General features: G+C 42.0%; 1 protein-coding gene across 1 annotated transcript; it reads left to right on the top strand.

Annotated features, from left to right (window-relative positions):
* The first annotated feature begins 454 nt into the window (after nt 1-454).
* LOC110223130 (uncharacterized) lies at nt 455-23,217 on the top strand. Its single transcript, XM_021008472.2, has 5 exons — nt 455-546; nt 13,756-13,893; nt 15,041-15,129; nt 16,190-16,316; nt 21,799-23,217. The coding sequence occupies exons 2-5, from the start codon at nt 13,776-13,778 to the stop codon at nt 22,956-22,958; spliced, it is 1,494 nt and encodes a 497-aa protein (XP_020864131.1). The 5' UTR covers nt 455-546; nt 13,756-13,775; the 3' UTR covers nt 22,959-23,217.
* Nucleotides 23,218-24,476: the final 1,259 nt, after the last annotated feature.

Below are 24,476 nucleotides of genomic sequence, written 5' to 3'. Positions count from 1 at the left end.
ACCCACTTTCAAACCTTCTTTTCTTTCTCATCCTTTCCTTCTCTTTCTTCTTTTTTCCCTTCTCCCACCTTCCAAGTCCTCTCATTCTCAAAATCAAATCCCAAAAGCATTTGCTAAGGGCTTACTGCTGACTGCATTATCAATACAAAGACAAGAACCCAACAGTGCTAGCCTGCAAAGAGCTAAACAAAGGCTTTTTACCTGCACAAGCCACTCAGTCTCTAAGTCTCAAGTTTCTAATCTATGAAATGCAGGGTGTGCGTTAAGATGGCCTCTAAAGTCCCTTCCAACTCTAAGTCTGGGGTCTTTCCCGGCTTCCCTCCTTCCTAGCCCCACGTTCTCCCACCCTCGGGCTCTCCTTTCTAGACCCGAGCGCACGTGGGAGGCAGAGTGCTACCGAGACGGGGAAGACCTCCGCACCGTCCTAGAGAGGCCGGGGACGGTGCCCCCGCAGGGAGGGAGCGCCGCACGCACGCACGCCTCGCCTGCTCTCGCCTGGGCCTCACTTCCGGCGGCAGGCAGCGCCATGGTCCTCTCCGGGCTCGGGTGAGTGTGAGGTGGCCGGGCGGGAAGGTGGGGGCGGGGCGGGGGCTGCCTGGGACCGGAGACCCAGGTGTCCCGGCCCCCCCCGCCCTCCGCGCCCCTCTCTCCCAGGGCGGCCGGTCCCATGGCTCGTTTTCTATCTCACTTTTACCCCGAACTGACCCGGACCACCGACGGTCGACGCCGCCCATTATACAGAGGGGGAAACTGAGGTCCAGATTAGAACCCAGGACTCTACCCTCGGGCCGCTGCACCGGCTTCAGGACTTAGGCCCGCGGGCCTGAGGGTTGGGAAAATCGTTTCTGTTCATTGAATTTAAATTGAAAATAGTGTTTTATGTTATTGTTTTCTACTGGGTTCAGTATTAACGTTTAAAAGTAAAATTAGCCCCCTGTCCCTCCCCCCCAACCCTGCCAATCATTGGCAGATGAGTGGAAAACTTTCTTCCCTTATAGCACTCCTTTAAAAAAAATAAAATTTATTATTTATTTTTGACATTTCTAAAAACTTTTGAGTTCCAAGTTTGGAAAATTATTTACAATGGAAAATAAAATAAAAGGAACCACTTGCCTCAGTGTCTCAGTCCGATCCTCTCACGTTACCAGTTTATTACTCCTTTCAGTGCCCAAGACTGGTGGAAAGAGACCAGGGCCCTGTTTAGAGCTGGGATCATTTCGTTGAGTAAATTCTTTGCTATGGTCTTAGTTTCTCCTCTTCTGTAAAACGATGGTGTTGGATGAGATAACAAAAGCTATCATTTATAGAGTATATTCATATTTACTTATAATTTCTTATAACAACCTTGTTGGTAGGTAGATGTTGCTATTACCCCTCATTTTCCTGGTGAGGAAAGTGATCAAAGTTTAAGAGACTTGCCCAAGGTCACACAGTTATCTGAAGCAGGATTTAATATCAGGTCTTCCTGACCCCTCCAAGTACAGCATTCTAGACCCTACATCACCTAGCTGCTCCTGCCTCACAGAATGAGATGATCAGTATTTTCTTGCTCTGACATTTCGAATTTTTTCCCCCTGTGTATCTGCGTTATTTTTAAAGATTTGCTCTATCAAAATCCTTTATCTTGCTTGCCATGTTCCTTTTGGTTCTTAACCTATCCTTTTTTTTTCCTTTAAACTTGGCCTTGTGGATGATTTTCATTCATTTAGTGTCTCTTTTCTCCTGGTGATTTTTAGCACAGTTTTGTTCAGTTTCTAGATTCTAGAATGTCAGTAGTGGGAAGAGCACCTTCTCATCCAATTCCCCTCTTTTTACAGGTAGGGAGACTGAGACCTGGAGAGGTATGACTTGTCCATGTGAGAGAACTGGAACTCCAAAAAACTATATTCAATAAACATTTATTAAACCCTTTATGTATACAGAACACTGTGCTGGGAAGCAAAAAAGTTTAGTTAAGACACTGCCTCTGCTCCTTGAGTCTTTACTCGTCTGCCCCAGTAATTTCTCATCAGATTTTCTTGGAGCGTTTGATCTTTGTTATACCTTGTATCATACATTATTTGTGTATGTGTTGTTTTCCCCTAACCCCCCCATAAGTGGAAAACTCCTTCAAGGTATGTAGTCTGTCATTTTTATCATCCGTGTTGATCTCCACATAACAGTGCCTTGCACCTAGTACATTTAATAATTGCTGAATTGAACAGGGCACATGACATACATAAATATGAAGAATTCTGACAGATAAGACAAACTAATCCATGATAAATGCATTAGAGAGATGCTAAACAAAGTGTTATTTGAAGCTTGGGAGAACCTTCAGATAGATGACTTGGATTACTTACCTTATAACTGCTATAGCCTTTGTGAGAACCCACTCACCTGGGGAGGGGATGGCCGCAGAATGCAGTAGCATTAACAATTACACCTTCAGGTCTGAAGAAGCAAGCACTGGGCTTCCTTCGCTGCTTAATGGTAGCCCTCCTCTGAGTGAATTCTACCATTCTCTTTGATAAGCCAGAAACCATGATGAATGAATCTTGGGGCACAGCCCTCATTCCCCTATTGCCTGCGGCAGTGAACTAGGTTCTAATCATTAATAGAAGTCAAATAGTCTTGCTTCTTCCAGTCTACTGACTGGGGGGGGGGGGAAGAGAGCAGAAATTTCAGGAACACAGAACCTGTGAATTTCTTCCCTGCAGTTTCTCCTTGACTAACCAAGGATTCAGATCTTTGTTTTTCCTTTTTTCCTCCCAGGCCCTTTTCTTCCTGATGGTGAGACACAGGAAAAACCAGACAGCAGCCACATCCCTTTTGCCAGTGGAGAAATCACCTTTCCCCATTTCATTACCATTAGACATTTATTGAGCTTTATAGCTAATTTCTGTGATGAAATAGCTAATTATAGCTATTTCTGTGATGTTCCTTTCCCTATCCTCTATGTCTCATTTCCCTCCCACTCTCCACCCCCCCAAAAAAAAAGCTTTAGTGTTTCACTTTGTAGGCCTGTCTTTTTTGCCCCTCCTTGAAGAGATCTATTGGCAAGTTTCTGTGGCTCTCTCCTATTCAGTTTTCCTGTCTATAAAATGAGAATTGATTTAAAATGATCATTAAGGTCTCTTTCTGCTCTTAAGTGTCAGGTTCAAATAAGAATAGACTTCCCAGAGGAAATGAAACTTGAAAGCTGAGTTGTAGAATACTTGATATAGAAAGGACCTTAGAAATTATTTAGGCCAAACCTTTTGCTTCACAGATAAGGAAAGAGGTTTAGAGAGATCAAAGGACTTGTCCAAAATCACATAGAATTAGTGACAGACCTGGGAACTTAACTCCATGACTCCCAGTCCATTGTTCTTCCTACCATATCTGAATTATCTTTCTGATAAAATTATTGTAATTTAGCTAATGCACCAGAAACACTGGAGGGAGCTGCCCAGAGTTTATTGTGTCATCTAATCTCATTGATTTCCAAATGAGACCCTGACAGTTTAAGTGTCTTGCCTCAAGTCAAACATCTGGACCACTATTGCTTTATCTTTTTCTTTCTTTCATTTTTTTTTGTAAATAGTATTTTATTTTTTCCAATTACAAGTGAAAATAGTTTTTAGCGTTCATTTTTCAAATAAGATTTTGAGTTCCAAATTTTTTTTCCTCCTTCTGTCCCCTTCTCCAAGACAGCAATCTGATCACTGCTGCTTTTTCTTAAACTTTACCTTTGTATTTTGACTTTTCTTAGGTGGTAACCCAAGGAGGTAGGAATAATTCAGTGTAGCAAGGACTCCAAGGGTGGAAGTACCTATATGATAAGAGGGTCAGATTAGAAGGTCTTTAAGTCCTTCCAGATCTAAGAAAGTTCTGAGACTTTCTATAATAATTTCTAGCTCTAATCACCTTTCCTAGACTTGTCTTCTTTCCTTCCCTAACTTACCATGACTCCCTCCACAGCAGCAGTATTAGTAACAGCTTATATTTCTGTAGAGCTTTCCCTTCCTGGTCATATTTGATTTCCATAACAATTTGTAAGATCTAGTTAAGTGACTTGCCTATGGTCATGTGAATGCCATGGGATTTGAACCAGAGTTTTCCTGATTCCAAGTCCAATACTCTTCCCACTGTACTATGTTGTCTCTTGTATCCTTCTTGGATACAGAAGCAGGTTCAAGATTTATCTTGTGTTGGGGCAGCTAGGTGGCGCAGTGGATAGAGCACCAGCCCTGGATTCAGGGGGACCTGAGTTCAAATCCGGCCTCAGACACATAACACTTACTAGCTGTGTGACCCTGGGCAAGTCACTTAACCCCATTGCCTAACCAAAAAAAAATAGTTATCTTGTGTCTGGGTGAGACAGCTAAAATCTTGGTATCCCTTTCTCATTACATGAATTATTCATTCACAAAACAAGCAGTCTTGCAAGTGTAAATCCTTGGACCACCTAACAAAGATATTCCAGGAAAGTAAAAATTCTGTTTCATGATAAAATCCAGTTTTGTTCTTCAGAAACTTTTAAATCCAGAAGGCAAGTCCCATACTTAGAGAACCCAAATATGGATCCTTTTTAAATAAAAAGGATTAACTCCCAATTTATCTATTTGATAAGCTTAAATTTTGCATGTTTTGTTTTTATTTTTTTTTGGCAAGGCAATCGGGGTTAAGTGACTTGCCCAAGGTCACACAGCTAGTAAGTGTCCAGTGTCTGGGGTCACATTTGAACTGAGGTCTTCCTGACTCCAAGGCCAGAGCTTTATCCACTGAGCCACCTAGCCCCCATGTTTTGTTTTTAGATGGGGAACATTTGTATTATACCTTTTGAGTGACACAAAAGAATAGGGGGAGGTGAGGAGCTTGCCATGAAAGTGTATATGCTTAACTGAGACAATAAAAAGAAGGGAAGAAAAAAAGGAATGAGGAAAGAGAAGAAAAGGAAGGAGAGGAAGGGGGCATAAAAGTAAAGGTTGGGAGCATTTTTGCTTTGCCTTCCTGAAACAAGTGACAGCTGGTATCTATGTTTCTCCCAATTTCTGTGATTCTGCACCTGTCTATAATATATCTTCAGGAACCAGGTCCTCTGGGACCAAATCTGTTTGACAGAATTGATTCCTGGCCCCGCACAGCAAAGCTCAGATTTGACCGTGAAGGAAGCACTTTAAAGATCTCACCTTTGCCTCCAGTGTCTGAAAGTCATTTAACACAAATTGGCTTGGTGGAGAGAGAGTGTTAGTGGTAAGATGATATCCTGTGTCTGTTAATGGAACTACCTTTTACTGTAGCTCAGAATATCAGAATCATCTTTGATCCCATTCATTCCCTCACCCCTCGCACATTCTCTGTTGTTGTTGTTTTTTTATTAACACTGCCTTTGGCACCTGATTTTCGTTATTGCCATTGCACAGATCCTCATGCCTAGACTGTTGTACTATTTTTGTCACTTAGGTTCCTGCCTCTAGTCTCGACCCACCTTCTAATCCATTCTTAACACTATTGTTATAAATTTTTCATTGGCTCCTCATTGCTTACTGAGTCAAACCCAGACTCCCTAATCTGGCTGTGAAGTTGGCTCCCAACTTCCTTTGTGTCCTTATTCACCAGCACTCTCCCAGAGGAATCCTATCCTCAAGCCAAACTTGATTCCTTAGCCTACTTTGAATATACTTGAACTTTCCCATCTCTACTCCTTTGCTTAAACTGTTCTCTCCACCTAGAGCCCCCCTTAACTGGTTTGCCTTCACATCTTGAAATTCTACTTGTCCTCTAAGGTACAGCTCAAATACCACCTTCTTCCTTCTAGAAGTGATCTTGCTCTCCTGAAGTCCTTCGTGACTTTGTATGTCTTTTGTGGACCTTATCACACACTGTCTTCTCTTATAGTTCCATATCTATCTCCTCGATAGTATTTTGAATCTTTTATGGGCAGTGATATCCTTATGATAGGAGGCTGAGTCAGTTTAGAGACGGCTGTGACTGGTTTTAAGCAGCTTGAACTTGTTATTAACATATTAGGTTCTACCCGCTGGTCCAGATTTGACTTAGTGTGAAGTTCCCCTCTTCCAGAAGCAGGTACAGTGCTGGCTGGTTAGTGAGCATCCACATTCTGGTTTTGTTTGTTTGTTGGTTGCTATGCACTGGGAGATAGAAAATGGATAAACTTATCTGGCAAAAGATTGCTTGTGGATCATGTGGGTGGTGTGTGGGTGTTCCATATTTTTTATAGTCAGTATGTGTAATAATGGGAGGAATGCTAGACTCTTCAAATAAAGTTTGCATGCCTTTATTTTGATTTGGCCCATGAGGTGTCCCTTCACCTAGATCAGGGGTTCTTTACTTTTTTTGCATAATGAATCCCTTTGACAGTCTGCAGAAGCCTATAGACATCTCAGAATAATGTTTTAAATGTATAAAATAAAATACATAGGAATGCAAAGGAAACCAGTTATACTGAAATACAGTTCTCAAAATGTTTAAAAAAAGTTGTTCTTGGACCCAAATTTAAGAACCCTTGATGGAGATGGTAGTGGTAACTTTTGATAAAAATAGGTAGGTCAAAGAATGAATTGTCCTTTGAGAGGACAGCTGCTATTTTGACATTTGAGGCACTCATCTCTATGATAAAAGGAAGTTGGGAGTCTGGGAACTACTTTATGAGTTTTTTAAATTGTCCCTCCACTGTAAGAGATTGAGGATGTTGGCAAAGGCACTGTCAGTGTGGAAAATCTAATAACAAACAAGTACTCAGAAGATCCCAGGGCATTGTGGGTCTTTGCCTACTGTTCTTTACCTTGTGTGAGTTTATTCTCATTTCCTGACTCCCTATAATATGCTCCAGAAACAATATCTATTCTCATTCCCACTGGCTCTTATAAGGTTTGGAAAAAAGCTCTTGGCATAGGTGATCAAGATCCAGAACGGCTCAGGCTCAGAACATGGCATCCCAGGAGTAAACTAAGACGTCACTGAGGCAGACTGCCGCCTTGCAGCCAAGTAGGTCTTGAAAGCTGGAATTTGTTAATTTTTGGAAGACTGCCAGAGTATTCAAAACGTGAAGGGAGCTACAGACTATGAACTTGAAACGCCTCTGTTTGGTCTATGCAGTACCCTATGGTTTGCAGATAAGATTGAATGTAATTCTTAAGTTCATTTTGGTAAATATTCCAACCCAGTCAGTAGGTCTGTAACGGGGTGGGGGTGGGGGACGACCTGCAGCCTCAAGGCCATGTGTGGCTCTCTGTGTCCTCAAGTGTGGCCTTTGACTAAATCCAAATTTCACAGAACAAATCCCGTTAATAAAAGGATTTGTTCTATAAAAGTTCGACTCAGTCAGAAGGCCAAACCCAAGACCACAGGTGGCCTTGAGGCAGCAGGTTCCCCACCCCTGGTCTAAAAGGTCAGATATTAGAGAAAAGGGGAAACCAGAGTCCCAAATAGTTGACATATTCTGAACTTGGTTGTTAGGATGCTGACCCTCTGATGTACTTCTGGGGTCCTGCTCCCAAGTGAATGTTCTAGTCCTGAGGTTCCCTTACAGTGCGGGAGGGGCTGCCCCAGAGAAGGTTTTCTGGGGTGCAGCATTTTCTGAGGGAGGCCAGGTTTAGTTATCTCAGCCCCTCCCTCTTGGCACCTGACTCCCAGGTATCACAGGCATGGAAACGTATACATCACCTCAGGAGCACAAATATCACAACTCCTCTGATGCTGTTCCCAGAGGGAGGGCGGCTAGGGTGGTGCCTAAAATGCTGTAGGAGGTAATAGAAATCATTCTGGTCCTCTGAAGTCAGCAGTCTCTCCTGAGTTTGGGTGTTGGCAGCAGCATCCCTAGATGCATGTTCTTTGGAAGTCAGCCAGCTTAGTGGCAGCTCAGCCCAGGCAGCTCCCAGACCTCTGGGAGGTCTCCAGCCCCTGTTGCCCAGCCCTGCCTCCTTGCTTTTCCCCCTCTGTGCCCTGTTAGAGCATGGTTCAAACTCCTCAACATAGCATTTAAAGCGCTTCACAATTTGGCTCCAACTTATTTTCCATCTTTATTTCACATTACTCTTTGTTACATTTTGTGTCAGCCAGATTAGCCTACTTGCTGTTCCCAGAGCTAGGCATTCCACATCTTGCCCCTGTGCACATACAGGCTGTAGCCTATGTCTGGAACGCTCTCCCCTCCTTACCTTTGCCCCTTGGAATCCTTGACTTCCTTCAAGGATAAACTTGGGTGCCACCCTGTAGGACCACATTTCCTGATCTCCCTAGCTATTTTGTTTTTTGTCTTTGTATCCCTAACACCTGGTATGTCCTAGTTAATGTTCTTTCCCTCCTCAAATTATCTTGAACTTATCTAATTATATGTTGTGCCTCTCAGTAGAATGTAAATTCCTTGAGGTCATGGACTTTTTATTTTGTCTTTGGGTCTTCACCATGTAGCACTGTGTCTTACACATGATAGATGCTTAATAAATGCTTGTTGAATCTTGGTGCTTGGGGTAGAGATTTGGCAATTGTCATTGTGATGTCATGGAAATGGATGATATCTCCATGGAATACAGTGTAGAGGGAAGATAGGAGAGCTGAAAACTGAACTTTAGAGTAGGTTCACATTTAGGAGATGAGAGGAGAAGGGGAAGCCAGTCAAGGAATAAATAACCAGAGAGAAAGAATGAAAACCAGCCTGAGACGTTTCCTGAAACCAAGTTCTCATTTTAAAGGCCGCAGTCATTATTTTCAAGTGGGGAACATCCCCATCTTGTGGACTTCTAGGGAATTGCCATAAGTATTTTCACTGTATTTAGCAGTGCCGGGTTTAAATATGTCCTACTTAGGAGTTCCCTCCCAGGAACAAAGACCCTCCATTATCATCTGTTTTTTATTTTGTCATATTCTACCAGACCTTAGTTTAAAAAAAGAAAGAAGATTGAAGCACAAGAAAGAATGATTATTACTGCCTGCAGACATCCTTAGGAAACCTCATATGGGCACTATGTTTATTTCAGTAATAAGAGGTGAAGAGAAAGGCTGTGAGATTACATTGTTTCCACAGCGTACTGGGAAAGAATAGAAACCCTGGTCTGAAGCCACAGATGGTAGTACTGGAAAGTTAAGAAAGTAGATCAATCTTTGGGGCTTTTAAAAGAAGAGAAAGTATATCAGGGAGTAAGCCTGCGCTGAAAATTTTGAGTGTTTAAACCAGGACCTAGCCTTCCATAGTCTCTTATCTCCTGCCTAAACCTGTTCAGTTGGAGCCACCACTAATATCTGAGAACCTAGTGCTTGATGGGTAGGGAAAGAACAAGGTGAGACAAGACTTCTATCATATTGACAACAATGCAGATCAAGGGTACTTGTGGGATGGAGGGCTGGAATTCATTTTGTCTAATTGCTAACGCCTCCACCTTGCACCTGATTCTATCTTGTTAAATCTTCTTTTGGACCTTTCTCCATCTAGCACCTTCTTCACCTATATTTTCCTGTATATTCCATTTCTCTACTGGCCCTTACAATTCCCTCAAGCTGTTGTCCTTTCTCTCCTATCCCTTGCACTCTTAAACATTTAGAAAGACTAAACTTCACTTGCTTCCTTGTCATCCACCGACCATTTTACTTCCCTTCCAAAAATACCTCCAGAGATGCTTTTCTGATAAAGCACCAACTCCTCGACCTGGCATTTAAGTCTCTCAGTAATCTGGTTTCAACCCACCTTTCCAGTGTTTTCTCATATTACTCCTTGACTCCATACTTCTCTGCCCTTTGCAAGCCATTCCTCTTTCCTGGAACATGAAACCTCCCCATCCTTGTCTCCCAGAAGCCTTTTCTGCCTTCAAGACTCAGCTTGGGTGTTCTCCATAAAGCCTTCCTTGGTTTCCCAGGCTCCCACCCTAGTCCTTCCCTCCCCTTCCAAGTGCCTCCTTCTTCATCCAAAACTCTGATCTGATTCCTTTTCTCCCTCTATACTCTTTTGGTGATCTCATCAGCTCTCATGAGTTCAAATATTATCTCTGTGCAGATTACACCTCAATCTTTCTATCCGGCACTATTCTTTCTCCTTGCTCCAGTCCTGCATCACCATTTGCATGGATGGCCTGCAGGCATCTCAAACTGAAGAAAAACTGACTCTCAGAGATTTGTATGGTTTGTGTTAGAGTCAGGACTAGAACCCAGGTCTCTTAAATCATAGGGCCAGTGCTCTTTGGGGGTCACTATTATGTGCAAGACTGTGGTGTTTAATGTTACTCACATCTTCTATAATGACTCCAATGCCTATTCCCTTTTACTAAAGCTGATCCTCTTCTCTCTCACACTCTTAAGTCACTTAACTCTTCTTCATTCTCCTGGTCCATCATTCCTGTTCCTCACTGACTCTGTTCCCCAAGGATAGGTGGTGTCAGATGTTTCTTTGATGACATTCACCAAGACTACACAATTCCTCATTCCTTTAGTCATTCAGGGTTCCCTCTGCTAATTCTTTACCCTATAGAGTACTAGCTTCTGTTTCTTTCTGTTTCGTTCATTCATTCAAGCTAAAGAGCGTTTCTGGAGAGAGACAGAAAACTTTGCTGACTGAGTCTACATAGATTTGGAGCTGGAAGGAATCTTTGAGATCATCTACTGCGGTCATTTCAGTTTAAACAGGGAGGGGATTGAGGTCCAAAGAGGAGATATCACCTGTTCAAGGTCATAAGTGACAGAATCAGGTCTGTCAGATTCTGTCCCAGTTCCCCTGACACTTAAATCTAACACCTTTCCACTGATGGTGCTGCCTTACTTAGATGTGAGTATGTGTATTGTTAAATTTACAGATGATAGAGCTGGGAGGGCTAGCTAACTCACTGATGACAGCATTTAAAAAGATTTTGGCAAGTTAGAATGTTGGGCTGCATCTAGGAGGATGAGATTTAGTTAGGGATAAATATTAAAATACTTTGCTTAGGTGTGTTTTTTTTTATTAAGAAGTCACTGTGAAAGTATAGGATTAGGGCAAATGTGACTGGGGAAATTTGTGTGAAAAAAGCTGAGTGTTTTAATATAATGCAAATACTACATGAGTAGCCTGACAGCCAAAAAGAAAAAAAGCTGATGTGATCTTAGTCTACACTAATCAAAATATAGTGAGTGCCCTAAAAAGTCAAGTCATAGGATCCTAGGATTTGTCCCTAGAAGGCACCTTAGAGATTATCTAGAGCAGGGTGGAGAACCTGTGGCCTTGAGGCCACATGTGGTCCTCTAGGTCCTCAAGTACAGCCCTTTGATTGTATCCAAACTTCACAGAAGAAATTTGTTCTCCACCTCTCATCTAATCCAATTCCTCAGGTATGGAAACTGAGACCCAGAGAGGTGATCATTTCTGAATACTCTGTCCTGATCAGGGCCAGCAAACATGTGGAGTATTGTGTCTAATTCTGGCACCACATGATATACTAAAGCACAAGATGGTAGTAACCAGGCTAAGAAGAATCAAAACTATATAAGGATTGGTTAAAAGGACTATGGATGTTGATCCTGGAGCAGAGAAAGCTTAAAGGGGATGTGAATGGGGAAGGGGAGGGTTGTGTCCTTAAGAATTTGCAGGATTGTCATAAGGAAAATGTTTTGGTTAACCCCAGAAGACAATGGGTAGAAGCTGCAGAGACATGTTTTAGAACAAATATAAGGAAAAACTTGTTATTGTTGTTCAGTCATTTCAGTTGTGTTTGACTCTTTGTGACTCCATGTGGGATTTTCTTGGCAAAGATATACAGTGGTTTGTCATTTCCTTCTCCAGCTCATTTTACAGGTGAGAAAACTGAGGCACACAGGGTTAAGTGACTCACCCAGGGTCACACAGCTAGTGAGTGTCTGAGGACAGATATGAACTCAGGAATCTTCCTGTCTCTGGGCCCAGTGCTCAAACCACTGAGCCACTTAGCTTCCCCAAGGCAAAACTTACTAACAAAGTTGTTCCAAAGTGGAATGTACTACCTTTTGAGATGAGAGAAATTAATATTATTATATTAATAACTAGTTATTAATTTGTGATTTATCTTTTTTCTTCTATTTTTGTTAAGATCCCACTCCTGAGAAGGTCAGTCTGTCTTTGAAGGGTGTAACTGAGTAAGGTAATCATTTCCCAGCTCCAGGCATCTATCTGGGCAGGAACCTTTACTTTTGTTTATAGGATAAATGAAAGTAGGGCACAAACTCTTACTTTAGTTTATAGAATAAATAAAAGTAAGGGCCAGGACCCCAACTTTTTGTTTGCTCTGGAAACAAAAGCCAACCTTTGCTAGCCAGAGAGATCTGGAGGAGCTGAAGACTTTTAGCCCGCCTCCTCATTAAATGTCCACCAATCAGGGTCAAGTTTCACTTCCCAGGGGAGTTCCCTGTCAGAAGGAGCACACCTGATTTAAAGTGTTTCAGAGTTTCCATTGGAGTCTTTGGTTACTGAGGGAAACTGAAGACCATCAATTTATTGATTATTGGCTAGCCTAATTAATAAATTGATTAATAAGACCCAGAAACCTTGTCTCTCAGGATTTTATTTGCAACCCTAGAGGTCTTTAAGAAGTGGCTGAATCACTACAAATTGATGCTGTCTCACTTTAGCTGGACCCTTCCTGCTGTATAGCGGTCTTATTACTCATATTCCATTTACTCTTGATCATATTTCCCAGTGAGGGCATGTCGGCCACCCCCTTGTCCTCCATCCTCTGTCTGACTACCTGCCACTCCCCATACTCTCAGCTAATAACTTGGTTTGATACTGTTCCCTCGGCTCAGTTAGACTCACTTTAACAAGCATTTATGTGCCTACTCTTGTCCATAACTTAAAACCTTCCTAGGTCGTTACCTATCTTCCCCGTCCTCGCTTGTCCAGGATTGCCCCTATACCTGTACCCTTTGTTCCATTCCCTTCTGCCTTCTCCAGGCCCTTCAGTAAATCTGTCTTTCATCTTCTCTCTTTCCCTCTCCATTGCTCTCTCTTAGCAGTGGATGAAAGGTCTCTGCTGGTTTTTGTGGGCTTGCACAATCCTGTTAGGTACTACTGAGACTTTGATGATAGTTGTGTCAGTGTGGATGATCCTTACTTCCCCTGTGAGGAAGTTGTTCATTGGATCTACTGCAGCCAGAGATGCACCCAACTTTGCTGATAAGGACTATTGTGATAGCCTCCTACCTAATTTCCTTTCCTCCAGTGTTTTCCCATTCCCTACTAAATCAAATACAAATCCCTTAGCCTAGCCTTCTGCAGTCTGACTGTAAACTATCTCTGTAGCCTTTCTTCATATCACACCCTTTTGTTTATCCTCTGTTCCAGCCAAACACATTCTCCAAACTGGTTCCATACATGCTTATTTCTCTGCATTTGCTCATATAATCATTATGCCTTTCCCTCCTCCTCCTTCCCAATGTATATATTCAGTCCACTTGTTGAAAACCTAAGCTCTTTCAAGGCTCTGCTGAAAAGTCAAATGCTTCCTCTATGAAGCCTTCCCTGTCTTCCTAAGACTTCAGAATTCTGTACCTGTCTTAAGCACTTCTAATTTGTATTAGTTTCTTCTCCCTACCTTTGGATCTCCCTTAATATCCAACATAATTTTTTGAATTTCATAAATGCTTAATAGGTATTTGTTAAATTGCACTGAATTTAATTCCCTGATAGTATCTTTGCTTTTTGACGTGTGCTAAATTATAAATATACTTAAGTGTTTTAAAAAAATCATTCAAATCAAGTATTTTCACCATTTAAGCTCCAACTGTTTTATATTTTTAAAAAATTTTGCTTGTTTTCCCACCCTGATTTCTCAGTAGATTCATGCTACAATGAAGAAATGGCAGCCCTCCAAGCATCAGAGTCCCCTCCTGGCTCCGCTTCTCTCAGCTGTTCATCACTTGAGACTCAACATGTTGACAGAATGGTGCTCCATGACTTCCATGAATCACAATCCAGTACTTCATTTATTCATTTGTTTGTTCAGCAAGTTTGTATTGAGCTCCTGACATGTAGACTTGTTAAATGTAACTCTGTGGTGGGCATTGAGAGTGATTTAAGGAAGTGTAAGACATAGTTTCTGTCTACCAGGGATTTATAGTCTAGCTGGGCATATTTCAAAGCACTGACTTTGGTGACTGACTAATTAGATAAAATGGATGAAGTTGAGGCAGTAGTTAAAGACAACGCTGAGGTTTTAATCCTATGTTACTGGGATAAATGGTGATGCCACTGATTGAATTTTAAGGGAAGCAAATTTTGGGTTGAGTTTGATGAGACAGTAGACAAACAAATAGCTATGTCTTGCAGGCATTGTGAAATACCTTTTTGGTGCTTTATTGAAAGTTTGCAATTGGCAGTACAGATTTCACTCTCATCAGCCTAGACTTACCTAGTTCAAGACTTGGGACAAGATCACCAAGGAAAATGGTATACAGAGAAAAAGAGGAGGCCAAGGACCAGGCCTTAAAGAATGCCTGTCTGTCGAGTTGGTGGTGGGGTAGCAAGAGGGCAGCTAGGTGGCGCCATAATGCACAGAATGCTGGACCTGGAAGTCAGGAATACTCATTTTCTCGAGTTCAAATCCGGCCTCAGACACTTACTAGCTGTTCAGCCCTGAGCAAGTCACTTAACCCAGTTTGCCTCAGTTTCTCATCTGTAAAATGAGCTGGAGAAGGAATGGCAAACCACTGTAGTATCTTTGCCAAGAAAACCTCAAATGGGGTCACAAAGAGTTGGACACAACAGTGAAATGACTGAACAACAGCAAGAGAGAAAAGGGCTTTATCACCTATAATGTTGAGCTTTTGCTCTCAGACTCCAACTTAGTATGTCTCACACTTGGCCTCTTTGGTAATCTAATCTCCCAGTTGAGAAACTCAGGTTCTTCTTTCTCTATACATGTAGATGAGATGGACTGTAGGCCACACTCACTCATTTATTCTTAAAAAATCTAGAAGAATGACATATCTACTGTGTATACTTAATTAACTATTGGGTGGTTATTTTATGATACCGGGGGGGGGGCAGATTCACTTGATGGGGATCCTTATTGGGATTATTGGGAATATATTATTACTTATGAAATCCTTTCTCACCTCTTAGCTCCATCTGCTCCCAAGGTTCCCACACTTCTCAAGGAGAATTCAGGAGACCAGGTGATGGCAGCAGCACCTTTGACAACTAGGTCTCAGGTAAGTTGTGGTCCTTCTTCCCTGTTGCCTTAGTGTGGCCTTTACTCTGTCCCTCAGCATCTCTCTCCAGCGGTGTCCTCTCCAGAGACCTGAGTTCCAGCTCCCTCCAAAAGAGCCAGACCCATTCTTTGGGTGATGGTTGCAGACTACTATTATTATCCCGTTTTATAGATGTGGTAAAAGCAATGGACTACATTAGGAAGCATGGGTTCTAATCCTGACTTTGCAATTAACTGCATGTCCTTAAGGAAGACACTTTTCCTCTCTCGTTCTCAGTTCCCTCTTCTATAAAATGAGGAGGTCAGAGGCACTGTATTGTAGTGGAAGGAACATTGGATCTGAAGTCAGAAGGCCTAGGGTCAAATCTTGCCACTTAACGACTTGTGTGACATAACCTCTCTGGGTATCATTTTCTTTACCTGTAAAATGGATCGTTTAGATTAGATGATCTCTGAAGTCCTTTCTAGCTCTGATTGCTGTGAGCCTGTGGCAGGATGATGTCTGAGGAGCCCCTTCCTTCCGACCCTTTTTACTTATTTTTTTAACAGAATCAGTGATTCCATTGATATTTGTAATTCTTGGTGAGGAAACTCTACCAATGCTGATCAGCCATTGAGAGTCTTAGAAAATCACCCAGGAATAGTCAGATTTATGTTGTTTAACCAGGGTCACGTGGCCAGCATATGTTCAAGGTGGGACCTGAACCTGTATTTTCTTGACTCTGAGGCTGGCTTTCTATCCACTCCACCATTCGGCCAAAGCTTTGTGTAATTCTGAAGTCACGATTCTGGATGAGAAACTGATGTCCAGGCAAGATACTGTTTGACGTCCTTCAGCAGGTTATGGAGAGGGCCAGTATTAGAACCCGAGTCTCCTAACTTTTTGTTAGGTCTTCCTTCCTTTGTACATTCTCAGCCATCTAATAGATGCTCCACACAGCCTCTGAACCCTTGATTCTGCAGATGCCCTTCCCCATCTTTCTGTTGCTGCCAGCTTTGCCCATCATCCTGGGGCAGCCTGGTGGGATTGTCACCAGGGCAGCAGGACCCTGTTGTTTTAGGAGTCGGTGATGTTTGAGGATGTGGCCATGTATCTCACACCAGAGGAGTGGGGGCAAGCCGACCCCACTCAGAGAGCCCTCTGCAGGGATAGGATGCTGGAGAGCTGCAGGAATGACGTCGTCTTGGGTAAGGATTCTCCCCAGTTCTACTCACAGTTTTTAACCCTATTTCTTCTTTTCCCCGTTTGTTCATGAACATGAGACATTCAATGTTCCATCAGACCAGGAGTCCATTAAATAGATATTCGTTCTCTGGACATTCAGTGGGACCAGTGATTCCTTTTAGGGTAAATGTGATAGTTAACATTCTATGAAGTAAACATCTCAGGGTTAGAGAATGTTTCTCAAACATGTTCCCTTTAGTGAGTGAATGAATGAAAGAGTGATAAGCACTTATTAAGTGCTATGAATACAAATACAAAAGAGAGACCATATCTGTCATCTGTTTGGAAGAGACAACACACTTCTAACCATTGGGAGGGGTGGGTGGAGCAGGGGGGCCTGAGGGGCCCAAGGGGAGGAGAGATTCTGGGCTTCCTCTGAAATGGTTGGGGGAGGGAGTCAGTGTCTGGCCAGGAGAGGGGAAAGGAAAGAGGGTATTGACAAGAGGGTTGGGAGAGAAAGGCACCAGGAAATACTTGCTTTAGAACCTCTGACACCAGATGGGATCTGTGAAGTCAGGTGGGAGGATGGAAGAGCCCTTTGTGTTTCATTTTAGTTGTTTTAGGCAGCTTAGATTTGTCTGGTAAGGCCTTGTGCCTTAAGAAAAATTTAGCTAGACTTGAGAAAGCAAAGAAGAAGGTGACTATATGGATGTCACGTAATGCCATTTAGTTTGTATAACACCCCTGTAGTCTTTGAGAGATTCCTGAATTTGGTATTTCAAGAACTGCTGGCTCAGGAATGTCCTCAGTGATAGACTTGTCTGCTCTCAGGGTCCTGTCCAGTCCATTGTATTGCTCCAAGCCATTCTCCACTGCCTGTGCCTCCAGGGCTTCTCCCACAAGAAAAAGCTTTTAGTTTGGGAGCAGGAACCACTCTCAATCGGAGCTGCATTTGAGGTAGAGGCATGATCTTGAGGGCACAGAGCACCCCAACTCATTGTCCACATTGAATATAAGACCTTGATTAACCCTCAGGTGGTAGAGCAGTTAAGTCGATGGTATTCTGTTTTTTGTAGTTTCAACTTTACCATGACCTGTGTTTAAGGATATTATTCATTTACAGAAAGATTCTTTATTGTGAAATACTGAATTTGTATGTCTGTCATCAGTCACCTCAAGGTCTCTCCTATAGATTATAAACTTTTCAGCTACACAAACTAATCTGCCACTTGTAGGTATAAGGGATACCTAAACTCAGGCCTACCTATCTTTCTTCCGTGCTGGCACAGTGCTTACACTCAAGAAAAGTTTGATCTCTTATGAGCTCCTACAATACCTTCTGATGAGGGAGGAGTAGAGCCCCCTCTCTGCTATGATAGTCTAGCTGTGGGCCATCGTAGCACTGTGGCCTGGTCAAAATGTGGTTGCCTAAGACTTTTGATGGCCACAACTGTGACATGTCCAGTCTCTTGAATGACGTGCTTGGGCCAAGGAACCCAGTAGGACAGCCAGTAAGCTTATTGCAACCTCTGCCATTTCCCTCTATCCCTCCGTAGCAGTAATACATGATTTTGTCATGGACCTTCCCCTGAAGCTGACTGCCTACCTGCTAGGGAAGGAGATTTTCCCTTTTCACATTACCTCACATTACAGTTGGGATCGGTCATTTATATCATGTTTCTAGACTTCTCAGTTCATTACCCTTCAGATAAAGTTTCCCCTTTCAACAATATATAACCCTAATCTGATAAGCAGATAGAAGGGTCAGACTGACCCCTACAATAGTATCTGTGGTACTATACTTTTTACAAGATTGATTAAACTACCTCATTTTCCACCGTGGAATTTTGTTATAATAACTCAACCCACTTATCCACTCGGTAAAACATATACTTTTGTATGACCTCTCACTTCAACCCTCATATTTTCCTTGCACTCACCTTGTACACTGTAGTTCCTATAGTCAGTGACTCCTCTAAATTGTCTTATTGTACTCTGAATATCCAAAGTAGCATAAAAACAGGGAGCAAACTGGCATTATACCCCTTGAGCTTAGGGAACCAGGTCTAGCTATCCTCTTGTAACCTCCATCATGTCAGACCTTTCTGAAAACTGGAGACAGGGGAGACCTATAGGCTCCTCCCTCACTCAGGTGGTAAATTTTATGGCTTACTGGCTAGGATTATTTTCCTCACTCTGTATCCCTTTGTCTTTCACTGATCTTTGGTTTTGAGAGACTCCTCTCATCTCTGAACTATTCCCCTGAATTCTTGTTCACCACTGCTATTTATGGTTGCTTGGAAAGAGCATATCATCCAAGATATCCTCAGTTTACCAAAGCAATGGGTCTCCTATCAGTATCTAGTAGACTAACAGGGATTTGGCTTGAGGAGAGGATGTGGGAACCGGCACACGATGTGCATGTCTCAGAATTAGCAGACGCCTACCATCAATGCTTTTCTATGAAGTTTTCAACCTTACGGTCTAGGGAGACATTTGAGGAGAGGAATATTGTTCAAGTCCACAGCCTCCACGGTGTGATTGAGTAAGGGAGTACTCAGAAGATGGTATTCCAACAAAGGTGACTAAGATGGAATTGTCACACAGATAGGCAGAGATCCAGGAGAGGTAAGTAACATGGATACCAAGGGAAGAGAGGGTATCCAAGAAAAGAAAGCAGCAATAATGTTAAAAGCTTCAGACAAGTCTAGAGTGATTAGGACAAAATAGACCTTTGGATTTACCAGTTAAAAGACTGTTGGTAAAATCCCAAGATTGACTCTCTTCACCTCCATCTCTGACACTCAGTCCTTCTTTGAGCTTCTACAGACTTATTCTCTCTTTTTAAAATTCAGCTTTATTTTATTTTTAAAAAATATTTTCCCTAATTATATGTAATGACAATTTTTGAGATTCATTTAAAAAGATTTAGAGTTCCACATTCTCTCCCACTTCCTCTCTCCCCCCAGTGGTAAGCAATTTGATATAGATTACACATATGTAATCATGTAAAACATATTTCCATATTAGGTTGTGGAAAAAAAACACAGACCAAAAAAACCAACCCCAACACCACCACCACACACACAAAAAGTGAAAAATGATATGCTTTGATCTGTATTGAGACTTCATCAGTTCTTTCTCTGGATGTGGTTAGCATTTTTCATCATGAGTCTTTTGGAATTGTCTTAGATTAGTGTATTGCTGAGAATAGCTTTATCATTCACAGTTGATCAGCATACAATATTGCTGTAACTGTGTACAAAATTCTGGTTCTGCTCACTTCACTTTGCATCAGTCCTTGTAAATCTTTCCAGGTTTTTCTGAAATCATCCTGCTCATCATTTCTCATAGCACAATAGGATTCCATCACAATCATATACCACAACTTGTTCAGCAATTCCCCTATTGATTCCCCTTAATTTCCAGTTCTTTGCCACCACATAAAGAGCTGCTATGAATATTTTTGTACAAATGATGGGGTGGGCCCAAGCCAAGATCTTAGACCCTTGCACCAAAGGGAATCTGACTCCCATTTGTCTACAGGCCCCAGCCGCTCATCTCCCTTTGAAAGCCTTAGCCTTACCTTTTAATCTTATTCAGATGCAGACTTTGCCCCTCGCCCTAAAAGAATCTGGCTCCCTTTTGTCTATGGGCCCCAGAAAGCCTTTACTGTGGTCTCAAAAGGTTCCTTATCAACTCCCCTTATCTCCCCTTGAAAGCCCTAGCCCCACCTTTTGATGTTATGCAGATGCCTTTCAAAGGTCTACCTTCCAGTTCCCTTCACTATCTATTTCCATTGTTATTCAATCACTGAGACCTTCCTATGGGAATTCTTACCTAGACCCTTTTCCCAGCCCCCTCCTCTGGCTACCCAAAGTCACTTTAGTATATAAGATCTACCCTGGCCCCCATTCAGAGGCTGAGAATCTCGTGCCCAAAAGGCTGAGCCTTTCTCACATCTGCTGGTCCTTACTGGCATCACCTGGCCTATGTGATTTATCACTAATAAACTTTTCCTCTGGCTGGAAGAATTCTTTTAGGCAGGGCCCAGTGTTGCAGTCTTGGGGTTCCCAGCACCCCAAAACCACTAGACCTCTTCACAAATAGGTTCTTTTCCTTTTTTAAAAAAAAATCTCTTTGGGATACTGACCTAGTAGTGATATTGCTGGATGAAAGGGTGTGTACAATTTTGTAGCCCTTTTGACATAGTTCCAAATTACTCTCCAGAATGGCTAGATTAGTTCACAATTCCATCAACAATGCATTTGTGTCCCAATTTTTCCACATCCATCATTTTCCTTTTCTGACATATTAGCCAGTTGATAGGTGTGAGGTGGTACCTCAGAGTTGTTTTAATTTGCATTTCTCTAAGCAATAATGACTTAGAGCATTTTATCATATGACTCTAGATACCTTTGATTTCTTCATCTGAAAATTGCCTATTCATATCCTTTGATATGCAGTTATCAATGCAGTAATTTCTGGCTATCCAAACTTTTTCTTTAATAGCTTATTTTCTACCATGCCTGACTTTTATCCTCTTCCCATGTTCTGTGTAGTTGGGAGGACATTTTTTTTTTTTGGTGAGGCAGTTGGGATTAAGTGACTTGCCCAGAGTCACACAGCTAGTAAGTGTTATGTGTCTGAGGCCTGATTTGAACTCAGGTCCTCCTGACTCCAGGGTTGGCGCTGTCTCTACCTAGCTGCCCCCATTGGGAGGACATATTTAAGAGTTATCCAAGCTGCAAACGAGTCTAGTGAGCATAGTTTTATTCGGATAATCCTCTTTGGTTTCAGATAAACTGGCACCTCGTCTCACAAGGAGGGATTGTACCTCCTCCTCACCTCTGGCCTATTCCTTCCATGTTCAGGTCAAGTGCTGTCTCCTCAAAGGAGTTAATGCTTTTCTGTTAGCCTGCTTTCCCTCCTGAAGTTATCTTTGGTTTATTTATCAAGTTATCAGCAAGCATTTATTCTGAGCTTACTACTTCCAGGCACTGTGCTAAGCATTGTGAATACAAATAGCAGCAAGAAAGAAAGGCAGCTCCTGCCCTCAAGGAGCTTCTATTATTCTTGTGGTGGAATGTGACTTATCAAAGGAAGCTGGGGAAGAGGGGAAAGGTAGCCGGGGGTATGGTGGAGAAAGTCGTCCAGGGAGTCCAGAGCTGGGGCCTGAGAGGATTGAAGTAGTGTTTGTGTAGTACTAGCCTGCAGCCTTCCTTAAAATGAAGGTTTGGGGAGGAACTGACCAATCAGAGGAAGGGACTACGTGGGGCAAAAGGATCTTTTTTCCTGGGTGAGAATGCTTATCTGTGTAAATGTATTCCTGTAATAGAATGTAAGCTCCTTAAGGGCAGTGACTCCTTCTTATTGCTTATGTATCCCGTCACTTAGGACCATCTTACACTTTGAAGTTGCTTAGTAAATTTTTGTTGAGTTGAATTGAGTTTTTCTTTTCCCATGGTATGGGTAACATTTTTTGTTTTCTCTTTATCATTTCAGATGATGGATCTGAGACTGAAAACATGGAGTCTCTTTCAAATCTGGAAGTTTCTGAAGATGTTGAATCAGAAGAGAAGTTATCATCTGAATTCCCAATAGCTCTTCCCCAAGGACCTGATTTTGGGGAAACCCTTGACAGTGAACTCTATGCATATGATAAGTGTAGGACTGCTTTCCAGTGGGGCTCACACCTTATTCAACATGAGCCAGTTCACAGAGAAGAAAAACCCTACGAATGCAATGATTGTGGGAAAGCTTTCATGAGGAGTTCAGATCTTATTCGTCATCAGAGAACTCATAGTGAAGAAAAACCCTATGAATGTAGTGAATGTGGCAAAGCCTTTAGACAGAGCTCAGGTCTTAGTCAACATCAGAGAATCCATAGTGAAGAGAAACCATATGAGTGCAACATTTGTGGGAAAGCCTTCAGGCAGAGTTCAGGCCTTAGTCAGCATCAGAGAATTCATGGTGGGATAAAACCCTATGAATGTAGTGAATGTGGTAAAGCCTTTAGGTGCAACTCAGACCTAACTAAACACCAGGAAATTCATAGTGGACTAAAACCCTGTGAATGTAAGGAATGTGGGAAAGCCTTTAGGAGTACTTCAGACCTCATTAAACATCAGAGAATTCATAGTGGAGAGAAACCTTATGAATGTAATGAATGTGGGAAAGCCTTCATGAGGAATTCAAGCCTTATTAAGCATCAGGGAATCCATACTGGAGTGAAACCCTATGAATGCAGTCAATGTGGGAAAGCCTTCAGTCAGACTGCAGTCCTTATTCAACATCAGAGAATTCATAGTGGGGAGAAACCATATGAATGCAATGAATGTGGGAGAGCCTTCACCAGGAAATCAGACCTTATTGTTCATCAGAGAATACATACCGGAGAGAAACCCTATAAATGTAATGTGTGTGGAAAAGCCTTCAGTCGAACCTCTGTCCTTATTGAACATCAGAGAATTCATACAGGAGAGAAGCCTTTTGAATGTAATGAATGTAGGAAAGCTTTTAAGAGGAGATCAGACCTTATTCAACATCAGAGAATTCATAGGGGAGAAAAGTATTATGCATGTGATCAGTGTGGAAAAACCTTTACTCAGAGCTCAGGCCTTATTCATCATCAGAGAATTCATAATGGAGGGAATGTTTATTAATGTAATGAACATGGGGAAGATTTTATCTGGAGCCCAGTCCTTACTGAGCATCAGATAAAAACCCTCTGAATATAATGAATGTGAGAAAGCTTTTAGCAGACTTGTGACTTTGCTCTGTCCTGATATAACACACTGGAACTAGGCTTTGGAGATTTATGAATTTCTGGAAGTTGGAATCATGTCTTTGTAACTCATTTTATATAGCATCAAGTCTAGTGCTACTTCCAGATTGGCTCTTTAATAAACACCTTTTATATTAGTGATTGATCTAGATGACGTCTTGGGAGAGCCTTTTGACACATTGTCCTCTTTAATTCTATAGGGAATGAAAACTTTAGGAATGGATTCACTGGAAATGTTTTGCTCTTTGACAATTAGATTACCCTGTTCCTGCTTTCTATAGACCTATGTAGGTATGCCAAGAGTTCTGGTGCCTTCTCCTTATCCCATTACAGCCACCCTAGGGAAAACCATGGCAGCTGCAGGCATCCCTCAACTGATTAGTCTTTCTTCTTAGAAAGGAATTCTCATTGTTTTTCAAACCCAAGGAGTAAGGCTCTGAAGAATAGATCCAGGGTTTTATTTTAGCTACTTACCTAGCTATGTGGCTTTGAGCAAGTTAGCCAAACTCTTTGGGCTTAGATTTCTCATTTGTTAAGTGAAGTTGAGGCAGCTAGGTGGTGAAGTGAATAGGGGGCAGGCATGGTCTCAGACACTTACTAGCTGTGTGAACTTGGGCAAATCACTCAATGCTGTTTGCCTGAGTTTCCTCATCTATAAAATGAGCTGAAAAAGGAAATGGCAAACTGCAGTAGTATCTTTGCCAAGAAAATACCAAATGAGGTTACAAAATGTCAGACACAACTGAAACGACTGAACAACAACAAATTTCTGAAAAACAGCTGAATCAAATGAGGTTGAATAGGATGATCTGGGTACCTGTTGCCTTTCAGCTGTAAGATGTGATTATGAATAAGAAGAGAGAAAATTTGAAGCGTAATTCTAGTATTCATGTAGTATATGAGGATATGGTCAGGGTGTTTCTCAGCAAAGACCATCTGATGGATGAATTGATAGAGATTAGGAAAGCAAAAAGAAAATGAAATTTTAGGACCAGCTTTTCTCCTGTTCTCATCTGATTTGTCCTCATCCTTCAGCTTCACAATCATGAAATAGCTCAATGGCTTTTTTTTTTTTGTGAGGGGGAAGTACGTGGAGAGGAGGGTTGTAGAATTTCTTTGAATTTTAACATCAAATTCCACAGGGAGATTTAACTCTTTTGTGCCTTTGTTTTGTTTGGGCAAATCATTTATCTCCCAAACTCTCTGTAGAATTATAGAGTCTCACAGTTTGGAAGGGACCATTTTACCCAACACATACATGAAGGCTGAGTAGCCTTCTGCAGTGTCTTTGACAAATGACCTCCAGAACTGGGCATAGTACCACAGATAACAAGCTAATGGAAGTAGAGAATACTGAAACTATCATTTCCTTCGTTCTGGACACTGTGCTGCCATT

This window comes from Phascolarctos cinereus, unplaced genomic scaffold, assembly GCF_003287225.1.
Source record: "Phascolarctos cinereus isolate Bilbo 61053 unplaced genomic scaffold, phaCin_HiC Scaffold_4;HRSCAF=312, whole genome shotgun sequence".
In the NCBI taxonomy this organism is placed as follows: Eukaryota; Metazoa; Chordata; class Mammalia; order Diprotodontia; family Phascolarctidae; genus Phascolarctos; species Phascolarctos cinereus.
Note: the sequence above shows the minus strand (reverse complement) of the source record. Positions and strands in the feature narration are given on the sequence as shown.

Bases quoted from the DNA above. Each gene is read 5' to 3' on its own strand.
- LOC110223130 (XM_021008472.2), top strand. From the start codon at position 13,776: ATGGCAGCCCTCCAAGCATCAGAGTCCCCTCCTGGCTCCGCTTCTCTC. The intron at 15,130-16,189 runs GTAAGTTGTGGT...CTGTTGTTTTAG, and splicing joins CTTTGACAACTAGGTCTCAG to GAGTCGGTGATGTTTGAGGA. The intron at 16,317-21,798 runs GTAAGGATTCTC...TTATCATTTCAG, and splicing joins CAGGAATGACGTCGTCTTGG to ATGATGGATCTGAGACTGAA.